The sequence below is a fragment of the Saimiri boliviensis genome, chromosome 9, assembly GCF_048565385.1.
Source record: "Saimiri boliviensis isolate mSaiBol1 chromosome 9, mSaiBol1.pri, whole genome shotgun sequence".
NCBI lineage: Eukaryota > Metazoa > Chordata > Mammalia > Primates > Cebidae > Saimiri > Saimiri boliviensis.
The window spans coordinates 35456451-35476692 of record NC_133457.1 but is presented as its reverse complement, the minus strand read 5'-3'; the positions used below and the strand labels follow the sequence as shown (position 1 = coordinate 35476692).

At 36.9% G+C, this 20242-nt stretch overlaps 1 protein-coding gene across 1 annotated transcript in view; it reads right to left on the bottom strand.

The window, feature by feature from the left end:
* Positions 1–5015: 5015 nt before the first annotated feature.
* KCNH8 (potassium voltage-gated channel subfamily H member 8) overlaps positions 5016–20242 on the bottom strand; it is a 340011-nt gene continuing 324784 nt past the window's right edge. The window contains exon 16 of the mRNA XM_003924923.4: positions 5016–7250. Within this exon, the coding sequence (XP_003924972.2) occupies positions 6546–7250 (705 nt within the window). The 3' untranslated portion in view covers positions 5016–6545. The remainder of the gene's footprint in view (positions 7251–20242) is intronic.

Sequence of the window (20242 nt, the reverse complement as noted above, 5' to 3'; positions counted from 1 at the left end):
TCTTACAACTTATTTTAGTCAATAAGATAGCATGGCAACTTCAGGAAATCTGTGTTTCCATCTGAGGGCTTGTGGACATCATTGCCAATCATAGCAACAGGCCCCAAAGATACTGAGTGTTGGCCATGTGGCTGCAGCTACCCAGAAGACTCTGTGTTCCCTGAAAGATGTGGCTGAGTTTGAGTCCCTTCCTTAGCAGCATTTAATACTGACCCGCATGCTGAGTTCAGAAATAATTCTCTCTCAGGACAAATAAACCATAGTGAAGAATAAAACTACAGGCGTAGCATAAAGTTCAGGAGTCAATATTGGTTAAAAAAAAATTACCATTGCAATTAAAAGTGCCAAAGCAATAGGGTACTCTTTTACCTTAGAGAAAATTCTTAAATGAAAATGGTACCTTCAAGTTAGTACATTAGTTCTTTACAAAAATAAAAAGCACAGGCACACTTTTAAGTCTCACTTCCTCTTATTTTATTCTTTGTCATACTCAAATATATCACATATGTATGTTCTATTTTTATCAAGCCAACTGTGAAAAAACATCCAGAAGCTTAACTTCAGCGTCAAATTCTATCCCATTTCAAGCTTCTTATCTCCATAAGGGAAAAACCCAAGTTAAAAGGAAATAGACTAAGAAGGCATAGTTTTGTCCTTCGGACACATTTTGCCCACCGTTTTTTTTTTTTTTTTTTTTCCTAAAATGTACAGTTTATTTAATTACCTGCAATCACAGGTATGGAAGTGCTAATCTATCTCTGCCTCACTGTCCTGTCGTTAAGTCTTTTGTACTCTTTATTTGGGGCTCTGTTGAATGACACAACCCAAGGAACGGGTTCTTTCAGGACACAGGCTGCAGGGAGTAACATTTAGCTTATCCCCTCTGATGGGACCTACTCACATGATGGGCCACCAAGGGAAGCTTTGAAGGCATCTGTGTGAAGTGGCAGACATTTCTTCAGCTCTGCTTCTAGCCAGAGAATCTGTGGGTAAGAGGGCAACAATGTTTGCCACAAAGGTCTGAGGCTTTTGGCTGATAGTGCTCATATCTTCTGTAACCTGGGGATGGTGGGTGTGACATATATGTGTGTGATTTCTGAAGCAGTAGCTAATCTCTATAGAAAAACTTTGTGGGGAAAACGTATGTGTAGAATATGTTTGTGTTAGTGAATAAACGTCCTATATTTTTCTGTAATTCTAGGGTTAAAAATAAAGCTTCACTGAAATTCAGATAGACACATTAAAAGCCACACGGGTTGGGGATAAGGTGGCTGGGGACAGAAACAGTGCATTTTTCTCCCTGGTGGCCCTTAACAACTTATTTATTTTTTTAAAATAGGTAAATATTGATGTGATTGTTAACACTGTGATGAACAGACTGTAGGGACATATTATGAAAGCTAGTTTGTGACCTAAGCAGAGAAAATGTCAAAGAGAGAACTTGTTTTCCAGAATGTGGCCTGGAACACTGAGAGAAAGGGAAAAGCAGGAAGCCTCAGGAAGGACCAGTGGAAAAGAGGAGGGAAGAGGAAAGAGAGAACTGAAAAGATGGAAGGAGGAGGAGACAAAGGGAGAGCCAGGAAGAAGTTGGGGAAGAGGCAGGTGAGGGCAAGCAAGGAAAGCTGAAATAATCAGGAAGGAGAGGGCAGAAGGAGATGAAGGAAGGAGGGAGAAACAGGAGAGGAACCAGAGGATGTAAGACCAAGGGAGATAAACGGACATTTGTTTAGCATTCTTTATACGTCAGGTAGTGTGCCTTCACATAAATTACTTCATTAATTCTCACAAAGACTCTGACAATTGGGTATATTTTATTCTTCAAGTTTTAGATGAAGAAATTGAAGCTCAGATGTCTTAAATAACTTGTCCAAGGTCACAGAGCAAGAAAAAAAATGGTTGGAGGCAAACACTCCTTTGTGTTCCTCTAAAACTCCTGCTCCTTTGCTTCTTTCTCAGGTTTATATTTATTTGGACCATTTGCCTTTGTATAAAGTGGAATAAACAGAGGAAAGCCTTTTGGAAGAGTCTTTAATAGAGCCTGTGCCTGCACATGTACTCAAGCTCTATTTTCAGTGATGATGGTGTCTAAGACTACATTTGAAACATTATATACTTAAAAAAGAAGACATAAAAGCAATGTCATAAAAAATGACCTTAGAAAAGGAGCTATATATTCCATGAGAATAAGTAGCTTTAGCAAGTACTATTTGGTGCAGGCTGTTTTCATTGTTGCGAATAACATCACAATCTTAACATTAGCAATTCCATTTTCCATAGGGGACATCCATAGCAACTGTCATCTGCTGACCAAATAGTTACCTTGCTTCACATGCAAATATGATTCCTATCATGTAACTGACCAGTTTTTGAAACTTTGGAAGGTATTTTCACTTTTTTTTTCTCCTAGAAAATCTAAATGAAACGAAAACAAGTATCTACAACAAATCAAGAGGCATAAGTGATTCATGACACATAGTAGACAATAATTTTTCATTGAAGTAATTGATGCATGTTTAAAGCTCTCCTGGAGAAAAGATATCAATTTGATGGAAAAAAAGTCACTGATGTATTAGGAACTGCACAGAAAGAAACTTGTCAGTTTTAATTGGTTTGATTCTAGATAGTTCATCTTCCTGCAGAACCAGCTCATTGTAAAAGGAGTGATTGTACTTCTTAGGACATTGTTTTCAGAGATTATTTTTTGGAACATCCATATTAGAATCACTTGGGGACCTAGCTCATGTCTAAGAGTTGGAGCCCTGAAATCTCTCTTTTAATAAGATCCCCCAGAAATACATTTTAAAAACTAGAGCTGGAGGATGACTGATGTAGGAGTTACCCAGCCTTCTTTATTATACAGTTACAGACCCTGGGCTGTTCTTAACAGAATTTCAATAGTTGTCTACTTACATACAGATTAGCTAGGACTCAAACTTCTTCTGTAGATTCTAGCCCAATACTTCTCAGCCTGTAGTGTATGTGAATCACCCAGGAGGTTTACGAAATGGCCGATTCTCAGGCCCCGTCCAAAGCAGCTTGCTTGAACCTATATTTTCTGCATTTCAAATATATACCTCATGTGGTTGTGATGTAGGCATTCTGCTAACTTTACACCCAATGCACAGCCCTTCTGGAAAAACTCTTCCTGTCAAATACTTGTGCAGCCTCTGAGAAGGCACTTTATCTATTGGGCATAAACAATAAACTCAATTTGTAAGTACTTTTAATTATCAGAAATTTCTTCTTATATTGAATTAATATGAAGCTTTGTATAATCTGTCTAGTTTTAATTAGAATTATATGAAAAATATTGATTCTCAATATAATTTTAAAGAAAATTACCTTGACCAAGAAAATAACTGCTTCTGTTCCCTCTGGATTTCTGGGTTTTTCCTTCAGCAGGGGATGAGCAGATGGAGAAAATGGAGGGGCTCAAAAATGCATCCCTGATATGAAGGCAAGGGCCTTTGCTATTTGTGTAGCTACAATGATTAGACAATTAAACATCTAGGAAAATTTGGAATTCTCACTTCCTAGATTATTATCATATACTTAAACAAAATGGAACACAACTGTATCATTCTGAGCTGTCCTGGATGTGGGAGAGCCCTATTTGTCAGAGCAATGATGGGGGAAAGGGTCGATAAGGAATAAAGTGGGGCGGATTTGGATGAGGCAGAGGTCCTTATGGAAGACATGCATGGAGCCTCCCTCCTCTCAGATGCTAGCTCACTTTTGTCCAGCTGCAGCTCCATGCAGGTCAGGGAGCTGGTTCTCATGTCTGCTAAAGTCAGATGTTGAGTAAACACAGAGAAGGTGACTGGATAGAAAAATATGGGCTTGTTTCCAGCCAATTCATAGGAACATCCCCAAGTCACAAGAGGTTAGCTAATTCATCCTATTTATTTACTTACATTGAAAAAACAACTCAAATATTTTGTTCACCGATTTTGAAAAAGTTGTGGTGGACCGTTGAGCAACATGAATTTGAACTGCATAATCCACTCATGTGCAGATTTTCTTCGGCTTCTGGCACCCCTGAGACAGCAAGACCCCTCCATTTCCTCCTCCTCCTCAGCCTACTAAATGTGAAGACTATCACAACAAATAGCTTCATGATGATCCACTTCCAGTTAAGGAATAGTAAATATATTTTCTCTTCTTTATAGTTTTCTTAATATGATTTTCTTTTCACAATTTTCTTTTCTCTAGCTTTTTAAATTATGAGAATACAGTATGTAATATATACACAAAATATGTGTTAACTGTTTATCAGTAAGGCTTCCAGTCAACAATGGGCTATTAGTAGTTAAATTTTTGGAGAGTTAAAAGTTGTATATGAATTTTTAACTGTGTGGGGCCAGCCCCCTTTCCTCTCATTGTTCAATGGTCAACTGTAATTATTAGTAAAGTTTCAAAGAACAACAAGCATGGGTGTGAACATAAAAAGAGGGGTACTTAGAGCAGCCATGAGTCTATCATTTAAAATAATGTGACTGGGTAAGTTAAAAAAAATCTGTGTCTCAATTATTCACTTGTAAAATAGGGATAGTCATAACAAATAAGTAACTGTTAGCATTGTTTGATGAATACATGAGGAAGCATAGTGTGTATCAATTCCTAAAAATTGGCTGGTACAAAGTCAGTATTCAAGAACTAGAATGCCAGTTATTTCTGTTAGCATTAGTAATAGCAGTGTTAATTTGCCAGGACACCTGTGAGCCAACACCAATTAGCTTTTTTTGAACTGCCCTTAAAATGATTACATATGAAGAGCAAAAGGGAGAATACAAATGAATAAGTGAAACCTATAATGTTGCCTTTGTCTTAGTTTTCCCCTTAACTTAGGGAGAGACTGAATTTTGGAGAGGGAGAAAGTAGAAGGCAGTGAGTCCTGAGCGACCTGCCTTATAAACATGTCCTGTGTTCATTTTTCTTAGAAAAGGTATCTTTTCTTTCTGCAACTCTACCCAGTTTTAGGATGCAAGAGTCACACAAGCTCAGAAGTCTTGGTTTGTTTAGATACTTTTAATGGTACAATTCACAGATTGTTTATTCTTTGTGGTGGAAAATAAAGAGAACTCCAGAATGTGAACTCAATATGTCTTCCCGAAATGTCCAAGACAATTAGACCATAACTCTTCTAAAACATAAAATAAAACTTAAATGAAGGTGTTTAAATCATTGCCAGTCCCTGTATCTGAATTTACCTGTTAGTGTGAGATGTAGGGAGCATTATGGATTCTAGACTGTGTCAGCATCCTTACTGTGTAATCTCTGGGGCTTCGCCTGAAACTTACACAAAATAGCAATGAAAACAACTGCTCTATAGAGCATTGTTGAGAGCCTTAAAGAAAAAAAGTATAGTGCAGACCCATTGCAAGCTGGTATTACTCCCACAAGTTATAGCGCAGAAGTCTTGGCTCCATTTGGGGATTTCTACTGGTTCACCACCTCTTGTAAAAGAAAACCATTGGGAAAGGATATATCTCACTTTGAGCCCAAAGTCACCCTATGTCCACAGAACCATTTTGGGTTCTTGAGCCACAAAATATGCCTGGAAGAGAGATCTTTCTGCTGGCATAGTGACCTTAAATCAGGTCATTGACATGAGTCGGCAGAGCCTAGATGCAGCCTCTCTACCCCATGCCAAAGCTCATCTAGGTGACACTCAGTCCATGTTTTTATTTCGTTAACAAAATATAACTTCAGTTTCCTTTAGTAATCCAGAAGCGTGAGGATATATTTGTTGCAAACTGCATGCAGAAAAAATGGGGGATTCCTTTTGAAACTACATCCTCTTAGTAATAAATAATTTTTGATTTACTATACATAACAGTAGTGCATTTCTTGTTAAAACAGCAAGCTTTTTTTTTTTTTACCAAAATGAAAAGAAAACATTCATTTCTTTATAAATATTTTAAATAGTTTAAATACATATTTCATACCAAGGATATAAAAATAGCCTCTGTGTTTTTTTGATAAATAAAGACGTTTCCATTTACATGGCAAATAACGTGCGAATAGCTAACCACTGGCCACCAGCTCTATTTGACTGATTGTCTAGGAGATGACATGCAGTGATAATTGTCCCTTTGCCTTCACAAAATGAAAAATAGATCAGCAGGAGCTGTGAACTCCTGAGGCCAACAGTGCTATGGATATTGTTCAGGAATGACAGTCAGGCACTCATGAAAAACCTTTGCCATACTTCACAAAAGCCACCCAGGACAAAAGTCATCCACAAATTCTTTGTCTAGGACTTCTAGCTGCTCAGACCCTCAGGGTCTTTGGATTGTTACCAAAGTCTGTCAAACAGACCAGTAGTTTAATACCTGTACAGAAAAATGTTTCTATTATGCTTCTAATATCTAGAAATTGCTACAGTATGAAGGTGGTTCTGCCTTTCCCTGGCTCCTCACACACTCTTCTGCAGGATTCCCAACTTTGCTCAGTCTTTGTGCCCACCAGAGGCAAAAAAGGCAAACTAAAGCTGTCATGCAGTGGTAGTTTTGAAATTAGCAGCTACATCATGGACACGAATATCATACATTTATGGCTTTGTTATCTTTCACTTCTGCTGTGCTTGTGACAACTTCCAGTGGAAAGTTCTCCAAAGGGTTTGTAGAGGCTGATGCCATTCCTTCCTGGTTCCAAGATCCTGGCAAGTTTTCCAGACTGAAGGAACTCACAGTTCCCTGACTGAAGCTGCCCTCCTCTGATCTGCTTGGGAGAACTAGGTGCAAAGATGTTTCTGAAGAGGAGCAGACAGAGGATGAGAGAGTTGCTGAAATGGACTGCAGAGGCGTCAGTGTAGTATCTGAATGTGGAGAGATGCACCTTAAAAATTGCAAATGACCCTCTTGGACAACCTGGTAGTGGGAAGGAGAATAATCAAGGCTTGGAGAATGATAAAGTTCACTGTCTGTAGGATTTTGCTCATGAGCTCCAGTTCGTTGGGGGCTGCTCCCCACAGAGGAGGGATCCACACTCCAAATGTCTGAGGTGATATTACTGCTACAAAGTTGTGCTTGGGTATAAGCAGTCCCACCTGTTTGCAAATGTAGGCAAGGCTGGTGCGCACTCCAGCTCATTCTAGTCTGTAAGCTCTCCCTGGAGGGACACACAGAGGTGCTGTGCAGGGAGCAAAACCGTGATGGTTGCTGAGGTGACAGAACATTTTCCAGAAGCTGGATCACATTTCTCATGTCTTTACCTAACTGGGAGACTTCCTGAGTCAATGTTGTTACCTATGTGGATAGAGCAAAGTGAAAGGCAATAGTTAGAGGTGCATGATAGTGACCAAATTTCAGAGCAATGAAACAGAGAAGTCATTTTTTTTTTTTGCTTTGCTTTTATTCTTATTTATTTATTCTTAAACATTTTAGCATTTGCTTGGTGAAAAAGCAATTTCTTATAGAAATTTTTATAGAAGAAATAAGAAAGCCTGAAAGGCCACTCCATCTCCAACCAAGCCCAAGGGGGGAATGGGTAGGTTAGGCATCCTAATGAACATACGTCCTGATCTAAAGCCATCCTCATTCTGAAGGAGCCTAGAGGGGAATAAGTATTTTGGGGATCTTAATCAATGGTTTGGGATTCTTAAACAGAATGAGAGATGTTAAGTGCTGATGATATATTTTGCTTCCTCTGAGTGAATGGGATGCATGATAGTGCACGCAAATCATCAGACACTTCAGTGTGGAGTGGCAGATACTGCATGTAAAGCACTCAGCACACTAAGCACTACTACTTATCTGGAATAGACACCTAGTGAATGGTAGGTCTCACTCTTGCCATTTCTGGTTGAAACCTATATTATTATAGGCCAGAGACAAAGTGGCCTTCAGTGATTGTGAGGATGGTACGCAAGAACTCATACCAGATTTGCTACAAAGAAAGTTTGCAGAAAAAGGGAAAGCTATGGAATGAGAATTGGAAAGAAAGAAAAAGACCTGCCAGGCGGGTAACTACAGGTAAGCACTGCAGGGTGTCTGAGAGTCCTGGAACCCATCAGTGAACTTGAAACCCCAGGGAAGTATAAAACAACAAATTGCACTGTATGTGCTTCATTCAGTTTTCTAGGTGAGACGTTTAGCTTTCATGGCTCCCAAACACTTAACCATTGAAGAGTCTTCATTTTATACTTAAAATGTGTAATAAAATTCATCAGAGAATTCATTTTCCTAATGACCACATCGGTATTTTAATCATGGAAGATCACCAGAAAATCGAATTTCACTTAACTTTCTAAAAGATTTGTATTCTTCAAATTGAGGAAAACGTATTTCAGAAAGCGGGACACACACGTATATTTTTTAGTCTTTGGTTAATTCATAATACTAACATGATGTAATATGTTGCCTTCATTGCTATAACACTTTGTATTTTATAAAGGACTTTTTATGACTTTATTTTACTATTGTGAATCACAAAACACTAACAGAAGGAGCTGAACCTATGGGCCATAATCAGGAAACAAAAAGAGAGAGTTCGACTTCACTGAACTGAAGATGCATTCGAGATTGCTGTTTTGGGCAGACTTTTTTCAGCATTTAAGTACACATTCCTGATTCATCCCGCAACTTAATTCAGTCTTCTTCCTGTGAGTGCACTCTGAAACTAATTCTCCCTGGCAGGCCCATCAGGAGGTAACACTGCTCAAAGTCAGGCATTTAAAAAAGGCCAGAAGGAGGTTTTTCCATGGTTTGGGCACCAACTGGTAACACCTGCCTTGGAATTGCCAGGCCAAAACTATTTCTGCACTACTGCTGGCATGAAACTTAAGGGATTCAACTGAATACTTGTCCAGGCTTTTCAGCAGATCTAAAACTTCTGAAGACAAACAACATCTCTCAGCCTTACATTTAAGAAGTGAAACAACGAATATGCGAAAAATTCAATATGCTTTGAAATCTTCATTACAGGTTGTCAATTTTATTACCTGCCAAGCTTTAATTCTAATGCACATGAATCACACTTAAATCAGTACCCCAGTATCTTTGCATTACCTACATTCACAAGGGTTTCACCTTAGATTGGTTAACTCTTGTATCATAAGTTCAGAAGACAAGGCTGCCACTAAATGAGATGGTTAAAGGGGCACGTTAGGTATCCATTCATATAGGACCTATATATAGCTTAATGCCTGTATGAAACTCACCAGGGCTGCATTAGTTCACTTCCCAATAAAAATGCTTTGAATTGCCCTTTTATTGAGGATTAAATAAAGGCACAGTCTCTGAAGAACAATTTTGAATTTTGGGCATATCAACAATTATGTTGTTCAATAAATGTATGTTTGTAAATTTATACAATGTGCTTTCAGGTACATTGTCCCTTTTGGATCTGCAAACAGTGCTAAGATAGGCAGGGATGTATTATTATTTCCCAACTTATAAAATGGGGGCAATAAAACTCAGGTGGAAGGACATATTTAAGGCCACTTATTTCATGAATGACAGTCTTCAGTCTAGAATTTAGGGCTCCTAACTTTGGTATTCATTCTGCTATAGAGTATTATGTGGAAAAAGAAAGATTGCTTAAGAGGGTTGAGAGGATTTTCCCTATGCGGTCAGAACATGTAAAGAGCACAATGACACAGAAAGGTAGGCTTGTGAGTAAAAAGTTGTCTGAAATGTTAATTCCACATGAAGTAAGTAAATAAAGAGTGTCATTTAAAAAAAATAGACTGATTAAACATAGTAAAATCTCTTCATAGCAAATTATATGAATGCAAAAACAGTTTGCTTCAGGGTAAGAACTAGAAACAGATAGGTTAATAGACATATTTCTGATGAACTATTTTTTCTAGTTTTCAAGGTAAACAGATATTTTCCCATAACTGAATATCTTTGCATAGACACATTATTTTTTTTACCAATACATAATTACACGTATTTGTAGGATACATGTGAATTTTAACATATGAATACAGTGTGCAGTGATCAAATCAGGATAATTAGTATATCTACTGTTTCAAACATTTATCATTTGTGTTGGAAATATTTTAAATCTTCTAACTATTTTGAAATATACAATAAGTTATTGTTAATTATAGTCACCCTACTATGCTGTCAAACAATGGCACTTTTATCTATTTCTGTGCCCATTAACCCTACTATGCTGTCAAACAATGGTACTTTAACTATTTCTGTGCCCATTATTTAACATCTCTTCATCCTAACCTCTCCCTTCCCAGCCTCTGGTAATCATCATCCTGCTCTCTATCTCCATGAGACACATTTTTCTAGCTCCCACATATGAGTGAGGACATGCAATATTTCTCTTTCTGTGCCTGGTTTACCATGCATTTGCCACAACTTTGAGGCCATGAATTTTGAATGGGAATCCAGAGTCTTGACAGGATTCAGGAACATAACCAAGCACTAACATTTTCAGAAAATAAATTACTATCCTAGCTTGAACTAAAAGGAGCAAGTAGCTCAAGGAAACAGAGCTTTCTTTAACTCTAGAGGGAAATAATCAATTTATGTTAGGGAAGTTTTCTGTCACTGTGTCTCTAGGGATACACCCCTGAACCTTATTAAAGTTGCATGAGGGAATTAATTCCTGTTAAGTAAGGGATCTCTCTTTTTACCATGACAAAGACAGCTGTCACAAGGAGAGATGACATTTCCTGGAAGTAGAGGCTGTGGTCACAGTAAAGGTAATGACATACTGCCACGGAAAATGCCATAAAGTCTTACTGAATTTTGTTTACTGCTTCCTGCTGGGCTTGCTATCAAAATTTATTCTGAAACAGGAAAGACCTCAGTCTTGATCAAATGTTGAAGGCAGAGAATGCAGTGTTTCTACTGTCTGAGGGTGATGGCTCAAGTGCTTCTCCATAGCATGGTAAGAAGATATGCATTTGCTAAAAAGGATTGTTGGGGCTACTGTGTGAACAAACCTCTGTTCACTTAAGAAGATACATCTTCAAAATACAACTTATCTGCAAACAGATAGATCAATAAAACAAACAAAATGGTCCTCATCAAATGAACCAAAGTTTTCCCACTTACCTCAATTTTTAATTGAGCAGCATAAAATATTTAAGTGTTTCTGACACTCTTATTAGAAAATACAATCTCTTTGAGCAGGTATGACAAAGCCCTTCACAAGCCCCACTTTCTTTTTAATGGCTTCAGGTCCTGCGTTTTCTCCCTTGCACACCATCAGGCTGATACAGTGAGATTCACCCCTTGTTGCCCTGGTGCATGCTGTTGCTTCTGACTGGGGGCTCTTCTCTTCTGTCCTTCTCTGTCTGGCAAGAAAATCTGCTCCTCCTTCAAACTTATTTTAGTACTTAATTTTCTCAGCAGAGCTTTTCCTTAGCTTTTTGTTACTCACATAGCAGTTTTAGTTCTGACCAGTTTGGATCACACGAGACTGTCTATACCAACTAGTTTTTGAGTTCCTTGAGGGTAGAAACTGACTTCAGAATCTCCTGGTCTCAAAGCAATGCCTAGAACACCACATGCACTCAGCAAATCTTGAATGCCAAAATAAATACAATACTTCCATTTTGAAGGACTTTTGGTTGTTACATTGCCTTTGATTCTGATATTATTTTATCTCATGATTTTACCATAAATATTTTAGGAGAAAATTGCCTGATACAAAATTGTATTGGAAAAGCTGTAACTGGTCATCTTCATTCTAAGTCTATATACTAAAATTAGGTATGATGGTTAGAAAATAGGTAAAACTTTCCTAAACCAAATCCTTGAGTATTCCTTCATTTTAAGTGCAGGTGGTATTTCTAGTGTTAAGATCTCTTTTCCCTTATTGTGTTTCCTTCATAATTATGGAACCGTCTCCACTGGCCAAGCTTTCTGCTGGATTTTACTTGTCTTATTGCTTTGTCATCTGTCCCAACATAAACTCGATTTCCATGGGTAGTTTTAATTCTCTGGGAAATTTCCCCCAGTAAGATCCCTAGATCTCATACCTACATTACGAATGCCAAGTGATGAATTCAGTTACATAATTGAGAGTTGTTTATCAACTGAAATTTGGCAAACATTTTGCATCCCTGATTGTTGCTCTGGATGACTTGTAGATGTGGCCTTCAGATTCTATTTATAAAGATAGTGTGTAAAGGAAACATAACAATATACATTCTTATTTGTTTATTAATTTACATTTTCTTTATCCATTTTCCCCTCTTCCTCTATTTTTCTTCCCCCTTCTCCTTCTTAATCTTCGGTGGAATCCATCAGTCTGGAATTTAAAACTGTTGGCCAAACCAGTTTACCATCACCATCTGTGTAGCCAATTGTTCACATCCAAGATTTCTCTATCCCTTCCAAAATCCCAACTGTTAAAAAAAAAAAAGTGATGAAAACACCATCTGTGTTTCCAAGTGGTACAGTTTTCTATCCAAAACTTTGAAGCACCTAAAGATTCTTCCCTTGTCTATTCTCCCAGCATCATGCATTAACTACACAAATCATTAGGTGTCTTGCAGGCAATGCATTTTGCTCTCCTGTCATAAATAAGAAACCAATGTAACAACTGACTTGCCAACTGGCCATGATTATCCACACACTGATCCTTCCATACCCCTAAGAAGGGAATCACTAACTACCGTGGTTTTTCTATTTCTGCTGTTTCCAGGTTTCCTCAAAACTTCTGCTGGTTTAGAAATAGTCATTGTTGCCCTACATTTCCAGAGTATCTGGTTTACTCCTCTCATGTTTAATCACCTTTATTGATGTAATGCTACTTCTCACCCTCCTCTGTGTCATATTTCCATAAGGGCTTTGTTGTGAGGATTAAATAATATACATATAAAACTTTAGTCCCCATATGACTGGTATCATGCAGAATCCAGGCGGCTGGATTTGGTAGTGGATTTGTGGCATGGGCACTAAGCTTGGTAGAGAACTTCTGCAAGGCAAGGAATTCTAGTCCAGAAAGTATTTACCTTTAAGAAAATAAAAACTACAGTTACCTCTATAACTCTTCTTTTGCCTTAGCATGAAGAGAGAAGCCATTTTTGATAGCAATTTTACATAACTAATATCAGAAGAAAAAGTCTCCAGTATTTAGTATTGCCTTGCATGGATCTTTGCAATAGCAAGCAGAAACAGCAATAACTGAAGGGTCCTGTATTTCAAGTACAAAGTTTGAGCAACTGCATTACGATGGATTAAGATTTCTCTATAAAGGATGTGTGAGCCAAAATGTAAGGATGTGCAGCCTGGTTTTGATCAAAACTGAATAAAGACCAATGTGGAGCTGTGTGGCAGGTAGGGTAGATACTACATGTATTTATTGCTCTTTACAGTAGTCAAGCTCCTGTAAAAATCCTGACACATAATAGGACTCTACAAATCTTAGTTGATTCATGAATAGTTAAATGAATAGTGAATTGCATGGTGAATTTCTTATGAATTTTTGTTATTTTCAATCGAACTTAAAAAACTTACTTTCATCAGTTGCCCCTAAATATCACTGAAAGATAAAGAAGTAAGTGTCAGAATACCTCTAAGCAGGTAAGACTGTTTCATATAATATCCACATCTTATGGAAGTCCCCAACACTTCTAAATAGGAGCTTTCAAAACATCATGTTATTAAATGGCTTAAATAATCTTATCTGTGGTACTGGTGATCTACTGTTCCAAAACACCGTGCATTGTCAGTGTTCACAGTTAGATTGTGTTTTTTGGTGTAAACACAGATTTGCTGTGCTGATGTGTTGCTAATGTGAGCCTTTTGGGAATAGAAACATGAGTTTCTAATGCAGACCAGAAAAAAAGTGTCTTTGACAGTACCTTTCATTTCACATAAAATGACATGTAAAAATAATATAAAATAGCTTTACTTCATTTCAGATAAGTTTTATATTTCTCTGTCTTGGCTATTGGTGTGATATAATTCTTGGGCTTTGAGTATAACTGGAACTTCCATTGATAGGCAGCTAAAAAATGTGATTTCCATTTTTGTACATTCAGAGAGCAGATAGGGAATGCATCTGTTGACATAATCTTCTTAGCTTGAAGAGTTCTTGACCTGTCACTCAATTTTTGCCAAACATGTACACATTTTCCTGCTAGACACAATTTTCCTGAGAGGTACTAATTATACCAATCCTCCCCTGCCCCACTACAAATACATATACATTTTTACAAGTTATTATTTGGGTAAATTAAATGGTTTTTCATTTAATCCTTTGTTACATTGCATGTTTATCATAGGATTCAGACATGTTCAAACAAACTCCATAAGCAGGCAAAACAAAAAAGACGATTGGCATAATTTCATTCTTGTGTCTTTGAATGCTTTACAAAGCATTCAAAACAAGCGATAGTCTTTTTTTATCTGTCAGCTAAAATAATAATCATACTCAGCACTTGCATACATTTCATCCAAATGAGGACCTCAATCCCATTATTAATAAAAGTTGTAAATCTTTGTCTACAGCTGGAGAGACTAGAATGTTGGAAGGTGAAGTGGCTTGTTCTAGGTCACACAGGACTACTAACCAGGGTTTTACTTTTGCAGGTGCAGCTGATGTCTCTTAAATTGTAATTAGAGAAGAATTACAAGTCTAGCATTACCAATACAAAACGACCAATTATAGTCTTGAAAGTCATTCAATGACTTCACTGAGTTTCTGCAAGCTCAGGCCTTTTGACATTACTTCAGCTGTACCATGGTAGTCTATTATTTATCAACCCTTTGACTGCTTTTATCATCTTTTTTCCTGGTTTCTGTGACGAAGTTTGATTAGTATTCAAATTGCTGTCTGGCTAAGTGATCTTTACTGCTATCAGTAAACACCAAATGAAAGTGTGTCAACTCTCAGAATACTGATTGTATAGAACAGTGCCTGTCAAACTTTTTTTTTTTTTTGAGATGGAGTTTCGCTCTTGTTACCCAGGCTGGAGTGCAATGGCACGATCTCGGCTCACCGCAACCTCCGCCTCCTGAGTTCAGGCAATTCTACTGCCTCAGCCTCCTGAGTAGCTGGGATTACAGGCACGCACCACCATGCCCAGCTACTTTTTTGTATTTTTAGTAGAGACGGAGTTTCACCATATTGACCAGGATGGTCTCGATCTCTTGACCTCGTGATCCACCCGCCTTGGCCTCTCAAAGTGCTGGGATTACAGGCTTGAGCCACCGCGCCCGGTCAGAACTTTAATGTGTATAGAAATCATCTGGAGATTTAGACAAAGAGTATACTCAGATGCAGTAGGTCTTGGGCGGGGCCTTAGATTCTGCATTTCTAATAAGCTCAGGTTGATGCCAGTGCTGCTAGTTCATGCTGTCTACAGACAGATCCTTAACCCCAATATAGTTTGAAATTTCTTTTTTTTATTTTTATTTTTTAAATTGACAAAAACCATATATATTTGTTATATAACTTTATATTTTGATATACGTGTACATTGTGGAATGACTCAGTCACGCTTATTAGTTTATTACCTCACATTCTTACCACTTTTTCTGTGGTGAGAACATTTAAGATCTGCTCTTTTAGCAATTTTCAGATATACAATACATTGTTACTAACTGTAGTCACTATGTGACTACAAAACAAAAGATCACAGCTTCTAACAACTAACCTTTTCCACCCAGCTTTCTCTCACTTATGTTTCTGTAACTGCTCTACTCTGGCCTCTTCTGACCTAGGAGTTGTGGTGAACTTCTGTTGTTATTTTCATGAGGGGTGGTTCTAGCCAATGTGGTTTCCCTATACTACTTCGTAAACAACCTTTTAATTCAACATTGCTAAAATTGCCCATTTGGGATGTGGCATTGGTTTTTACTTGGGCCCTTACTAATATATCCATTTAGTCCTTCTATTCAAAGATGAGAAGAGTCCTATATATAAGCAACTACAGACAAAGAGGAAGAAAACAACCAGTCTCCAAAAGTTGCATGCATTTTAAATCCACACCTCACAGGAGAAGCTTTCTGAATGGCATACTTTTTTTCTTTTGAGAGATCCACATAGTTATTTAGAATTTTTTAAAATCAGTAAAATTCTCATGAGAGTTTTAAATCTGCCTATTTATACAGGCTTGAGAACTGGAAAATAACCAAAAAGAGTCCTACAAAGCATACATTAGTTGGAAGCCTTCCAGGTTAAAAACCCATGCCCACAAAATGTAGTATTAACATCAATAACACATATCTAAAAATTAAAACTGTTGGTTTTGCCAGCAGTTAAATGAATTTTGGTGTTCTAGGTCAAAAAGTGAATGTACAGCTTTTGTTTATATTTTGCTTTGAAAATTGATGATCAAGAACTATATATGATCAGGATGATAAAGCAAAGAGTCTACATAGACAAATCTTGGAATGACCTGACAATTCTGTCAATGTGTTTCAGTTGACTCAATTGTTAATGAAAAGATATACAAATTCAGAGGACTAAGGAATCAAGTTTACCATAAGATATTATTCATGTAGTTTCCCTTATGTGAATTATTGGTAGAATCCTGTTTTTGTAGGCATTTAGAAAAGTAGTAAAGCAACTCTTAATTAAAAACAGCCTCTCTTATTATTCTATCTCTTTGACTCAAAGAGGTTTTATTCATCTATTAGCTTTGTCAAGTATAACTAGACAAAAACTGAGATTCTCTGTTTTCTAGTGGAAGGCCTTTCATTGTTGGTATTTTTTATTTGGATAATATATAATATATTTAATTGGGGGATATTTGGAATTGAATTTTGAGCAAAATTAAATGAGAGACAAAATTTTCCTGTTAGCTTTCAGGTGCTATTGTAGATATCATTTGTGTTTGCCAGTATCCAGTTTTCTATTTCTTTTGGGATATAGAAAAGATTAGACTTTCTTTTCCCACTGAAATTAACCTGTGCCCATGGAATTAGTTCTGGTTAATAAAATATGAGCAGAAATGATGTGTGTATCTTTCAAGCCAAACAATTGTGCTCCACACTTCAAATGGAAAGCAGCCAATCAGTGACATTCCAGATGGTGCAGCCCTTGCTGTTGACCCATGTTAGGCATTATGATTGAAAGAGAAATAAATTTTAATCAATTTGGAGTTTGTTACCTCAGTAAAATTTATCTTATAACAGTACTCATCTGATAATGGCGGGACTCTTCCATATATTAGAAACTTACATAAATGGACTTTTTGAGGAGTTGAAAATGAGAAAAGAAAGCTAAAAGATATTGATGTTACAAAATTAAATTTGAAATTTAACTTTTAGGTCTTAGTGATAATAATCTTCTCAAAAGCCTTAGGAGAATAGTGTGTATAAGGACATGTCTGTAATATCTGTTTTTAAAGGACACGACTGACCCATTATCCAGTTATGAAATGTAATGGAAGCACAGTTGTCCCAGAAAAGGAAAAGCCTTTGGACTAAACAAGAGCTTGGTCTTTAAGATGCTGGAGTCCCAGTTGATCTGAATGGGGTTCTCACATCCCTTAAAGTTAACAATGTGCTAATGTGTTATAGGAAACAACCCCATATCACCCAGATTCCCAGCAAAGTAGTGAGCATCAAGAATAGAACTCGGCTCTCTCAAATACTGGTTCTCATCACACATTTGCATAACTTACACTATGTCAACTTGTAAAGGGCAAAACTGAAATACTTTCTAAAATTCTGGAGTTTGAGAAAGTGTTCATCTCACAAAGAAAAACATGACATTTTTTGCTATGGAAATTTTTTTTTTTTAAATTTTAGATCCAATCAGAGCCTAAAAAGAATTATTATATCGCTAAAGGGGAAAATAATTACTCCCATCAAAGCAGTTTAGACATTGAAATAGGCCAATGACTTAAACTGTAAAGAAAGCCACTGGACTGACAAACAGAAAACATTTGTTTGGTGTGATCCTAAATCTTAATGTGCCAGCTTGACTGAGTCATGGGGTGCCTAAATGTTTGGTATGTGATTCTGGGTGTGTCTTTGAGTGTATTTCTGAATGAGATTTGCATTTGAATCAGTAGACTTAATACAGCAGACTCCCCTCCCCAATGTGTGCCCTCATCCAATCAGTTGAAGGTCTGAATAGAAAAAAGTCTAGGTAAACAGGAACTCCTCCTGCCTGCCTGTTTGAGCTGAACCCTGGGTCTTTCCTTGGCTTTGGACTTCAACTGAAAATGAAAATCAGCTCTTTTTGAGTCCTAAGCCTTTTGGCTTTTGAAATGAAACTGACACCACTGGTTCTCCTGGTTTTTAGGACTTTAGAATCAGAATGGAACGACACCATCATATCTCCTGGTTTTCCAGTTTGCCAGCTTTAGATTATGGGACCTTTCAACCTCAATAATCAATCAACACAAGGTGTTATATTTTTACAAAGCTCATTTTTTGGGTTGTTGTTTAGGACTATTACACATTTTATTCTTCTTAGTATTTTTAAGATTCAAGATGGTTTTAAATCACCTAATATTAACTCTGGCCCCTTTACATACACACAAAATAAAATGATAAAATACGGCAAGTAGAGTATTCAAACCTAAGCATGCTTGGATGAGTAAGGATGAATTAACAAGCCACCTGTATTCTCTCATTTCATAAATGCAGATATGTCTATGCTTTCTGTTAAGCTTGGCAGGTTATTTTCTGCTTGGTTTTAATTATCGTTTTGCCAATTTTATGTTTATTGTAATATCAGGTAATGGTTAAGCATTGGTAAACTGGTATATGCATCTATTTGCTACTCAATCCGTAAGTCTTAAAAAAATAAGTATTTTCTTCAAAAAAATAATACAGTGGCACAATTACAATCAAACTAGTTAAGATGCATTGGAATATCATTAATCTGCCCTTTCATTTTCTATTCTAATTTCATATTGAGTATCTTTGAAGCAAAATGAAAGTCTTTTAGGTGAAGGTAATGATTTTTGTAACCAAATATGTTTTTCATAGGTCCATTCATTTTCATTTTATTCCATAAACATTGATCCTCTCTCACTGATTACTCTACTGGGAACTGTTAGGCAGAAGGAGGGTGCTTATATAAGAGTCACCTTTTGTTGAATCAAAGCATACCCTTGTGTGAGGACAGAATCAGCATTTATTGACCTCTTATTAAGTGAAGATATTGTGCTCAGCATTTTACATATAATATTAACTTCTCACAACAATCCTCTACTACAGGTTCTATTACTAGCATTTAATAGAGGACAAATCTAAGCTTAAGGAAGGTAAACACCTTGCTGAAATCACAGAATAGAAATCTAAATATTTGTCTCTTTCCAAAGCTAGTTCTCTTTCTCCCATAGTGTGTTTTATGCCTTATGCCTGCTGTGCCTGTGCACAGAGTTTCCCTTGGTCACCTTTGCCTCTGTATCTTTCTGGGTCAATCACATTTCAGAAATGAGAATGCACTCTAACCTTTACCTACAAACCTTTTCAGAAGTGGAGCATTTGACTTACACAGCCCATGGCCCCCATTGTGACATTTTTGTAATTTTCAAAGAGTTTCCTTAGAGTCACACTATTTCATATTATGCTGTATAGCAATGGCAATATTGTCAAAGTGTTCTAATATTAGCAGCCGCTCCACATCTTTTAAACTCTCCTAACTATTCTGTGAATGTAGGTAATTACCAATATTATTCCTTTCCAGACTTGTTCTGTATTTAGCTTGTGGATTATGATTATGAAATCTGCACACCGATGAACAATTTCTTTATGTCTTAAGTCTTTGAACAAATACCAGAATAGAAATTCTCCAGTGTTCTGACACCTCACACAATGCCCCACAGTCTGCATGGTATGCTTCACACTTATTTGGGGTTGCCCTTTTGGTGGTAGAGTTTTTATTATGCAATATATCCCACACTTATTATCAATTCTTCTCTTACTTGCTATTAACCAAATAATAGCAAAAACAAAGAATAAAACCACCCAATGATGACACATGTTAGTAGTAGAAAATAGGCAAAATGGTAAAATTAGGCTTGATTTTTACAGGAAAGATGAGGAAAAGGAAAATAGGTTAGAAGAGGAATAATTTTACAGTTTGAAGTACATTTGTATTTTTATTCTGCCTGTCTTAGTGGGTTTTAATGCACTATCCTGAGTCAAAACTGTGTATAAATTATGTGTGAAGCATAAAATTTTTCTACTTAAGCTTCAACTGGGAATAAATCAGCTATTTTCCTATATGGAAAATCCAATTCTTTGGGAAAGAATAATTGCACCTTGATATTTTATTTTGCCCTTTAAATTTAAATGTATGACAAGATAAAAAGATGTATGTCTTTTCACTAGAAAAGCAATCATGAATACAG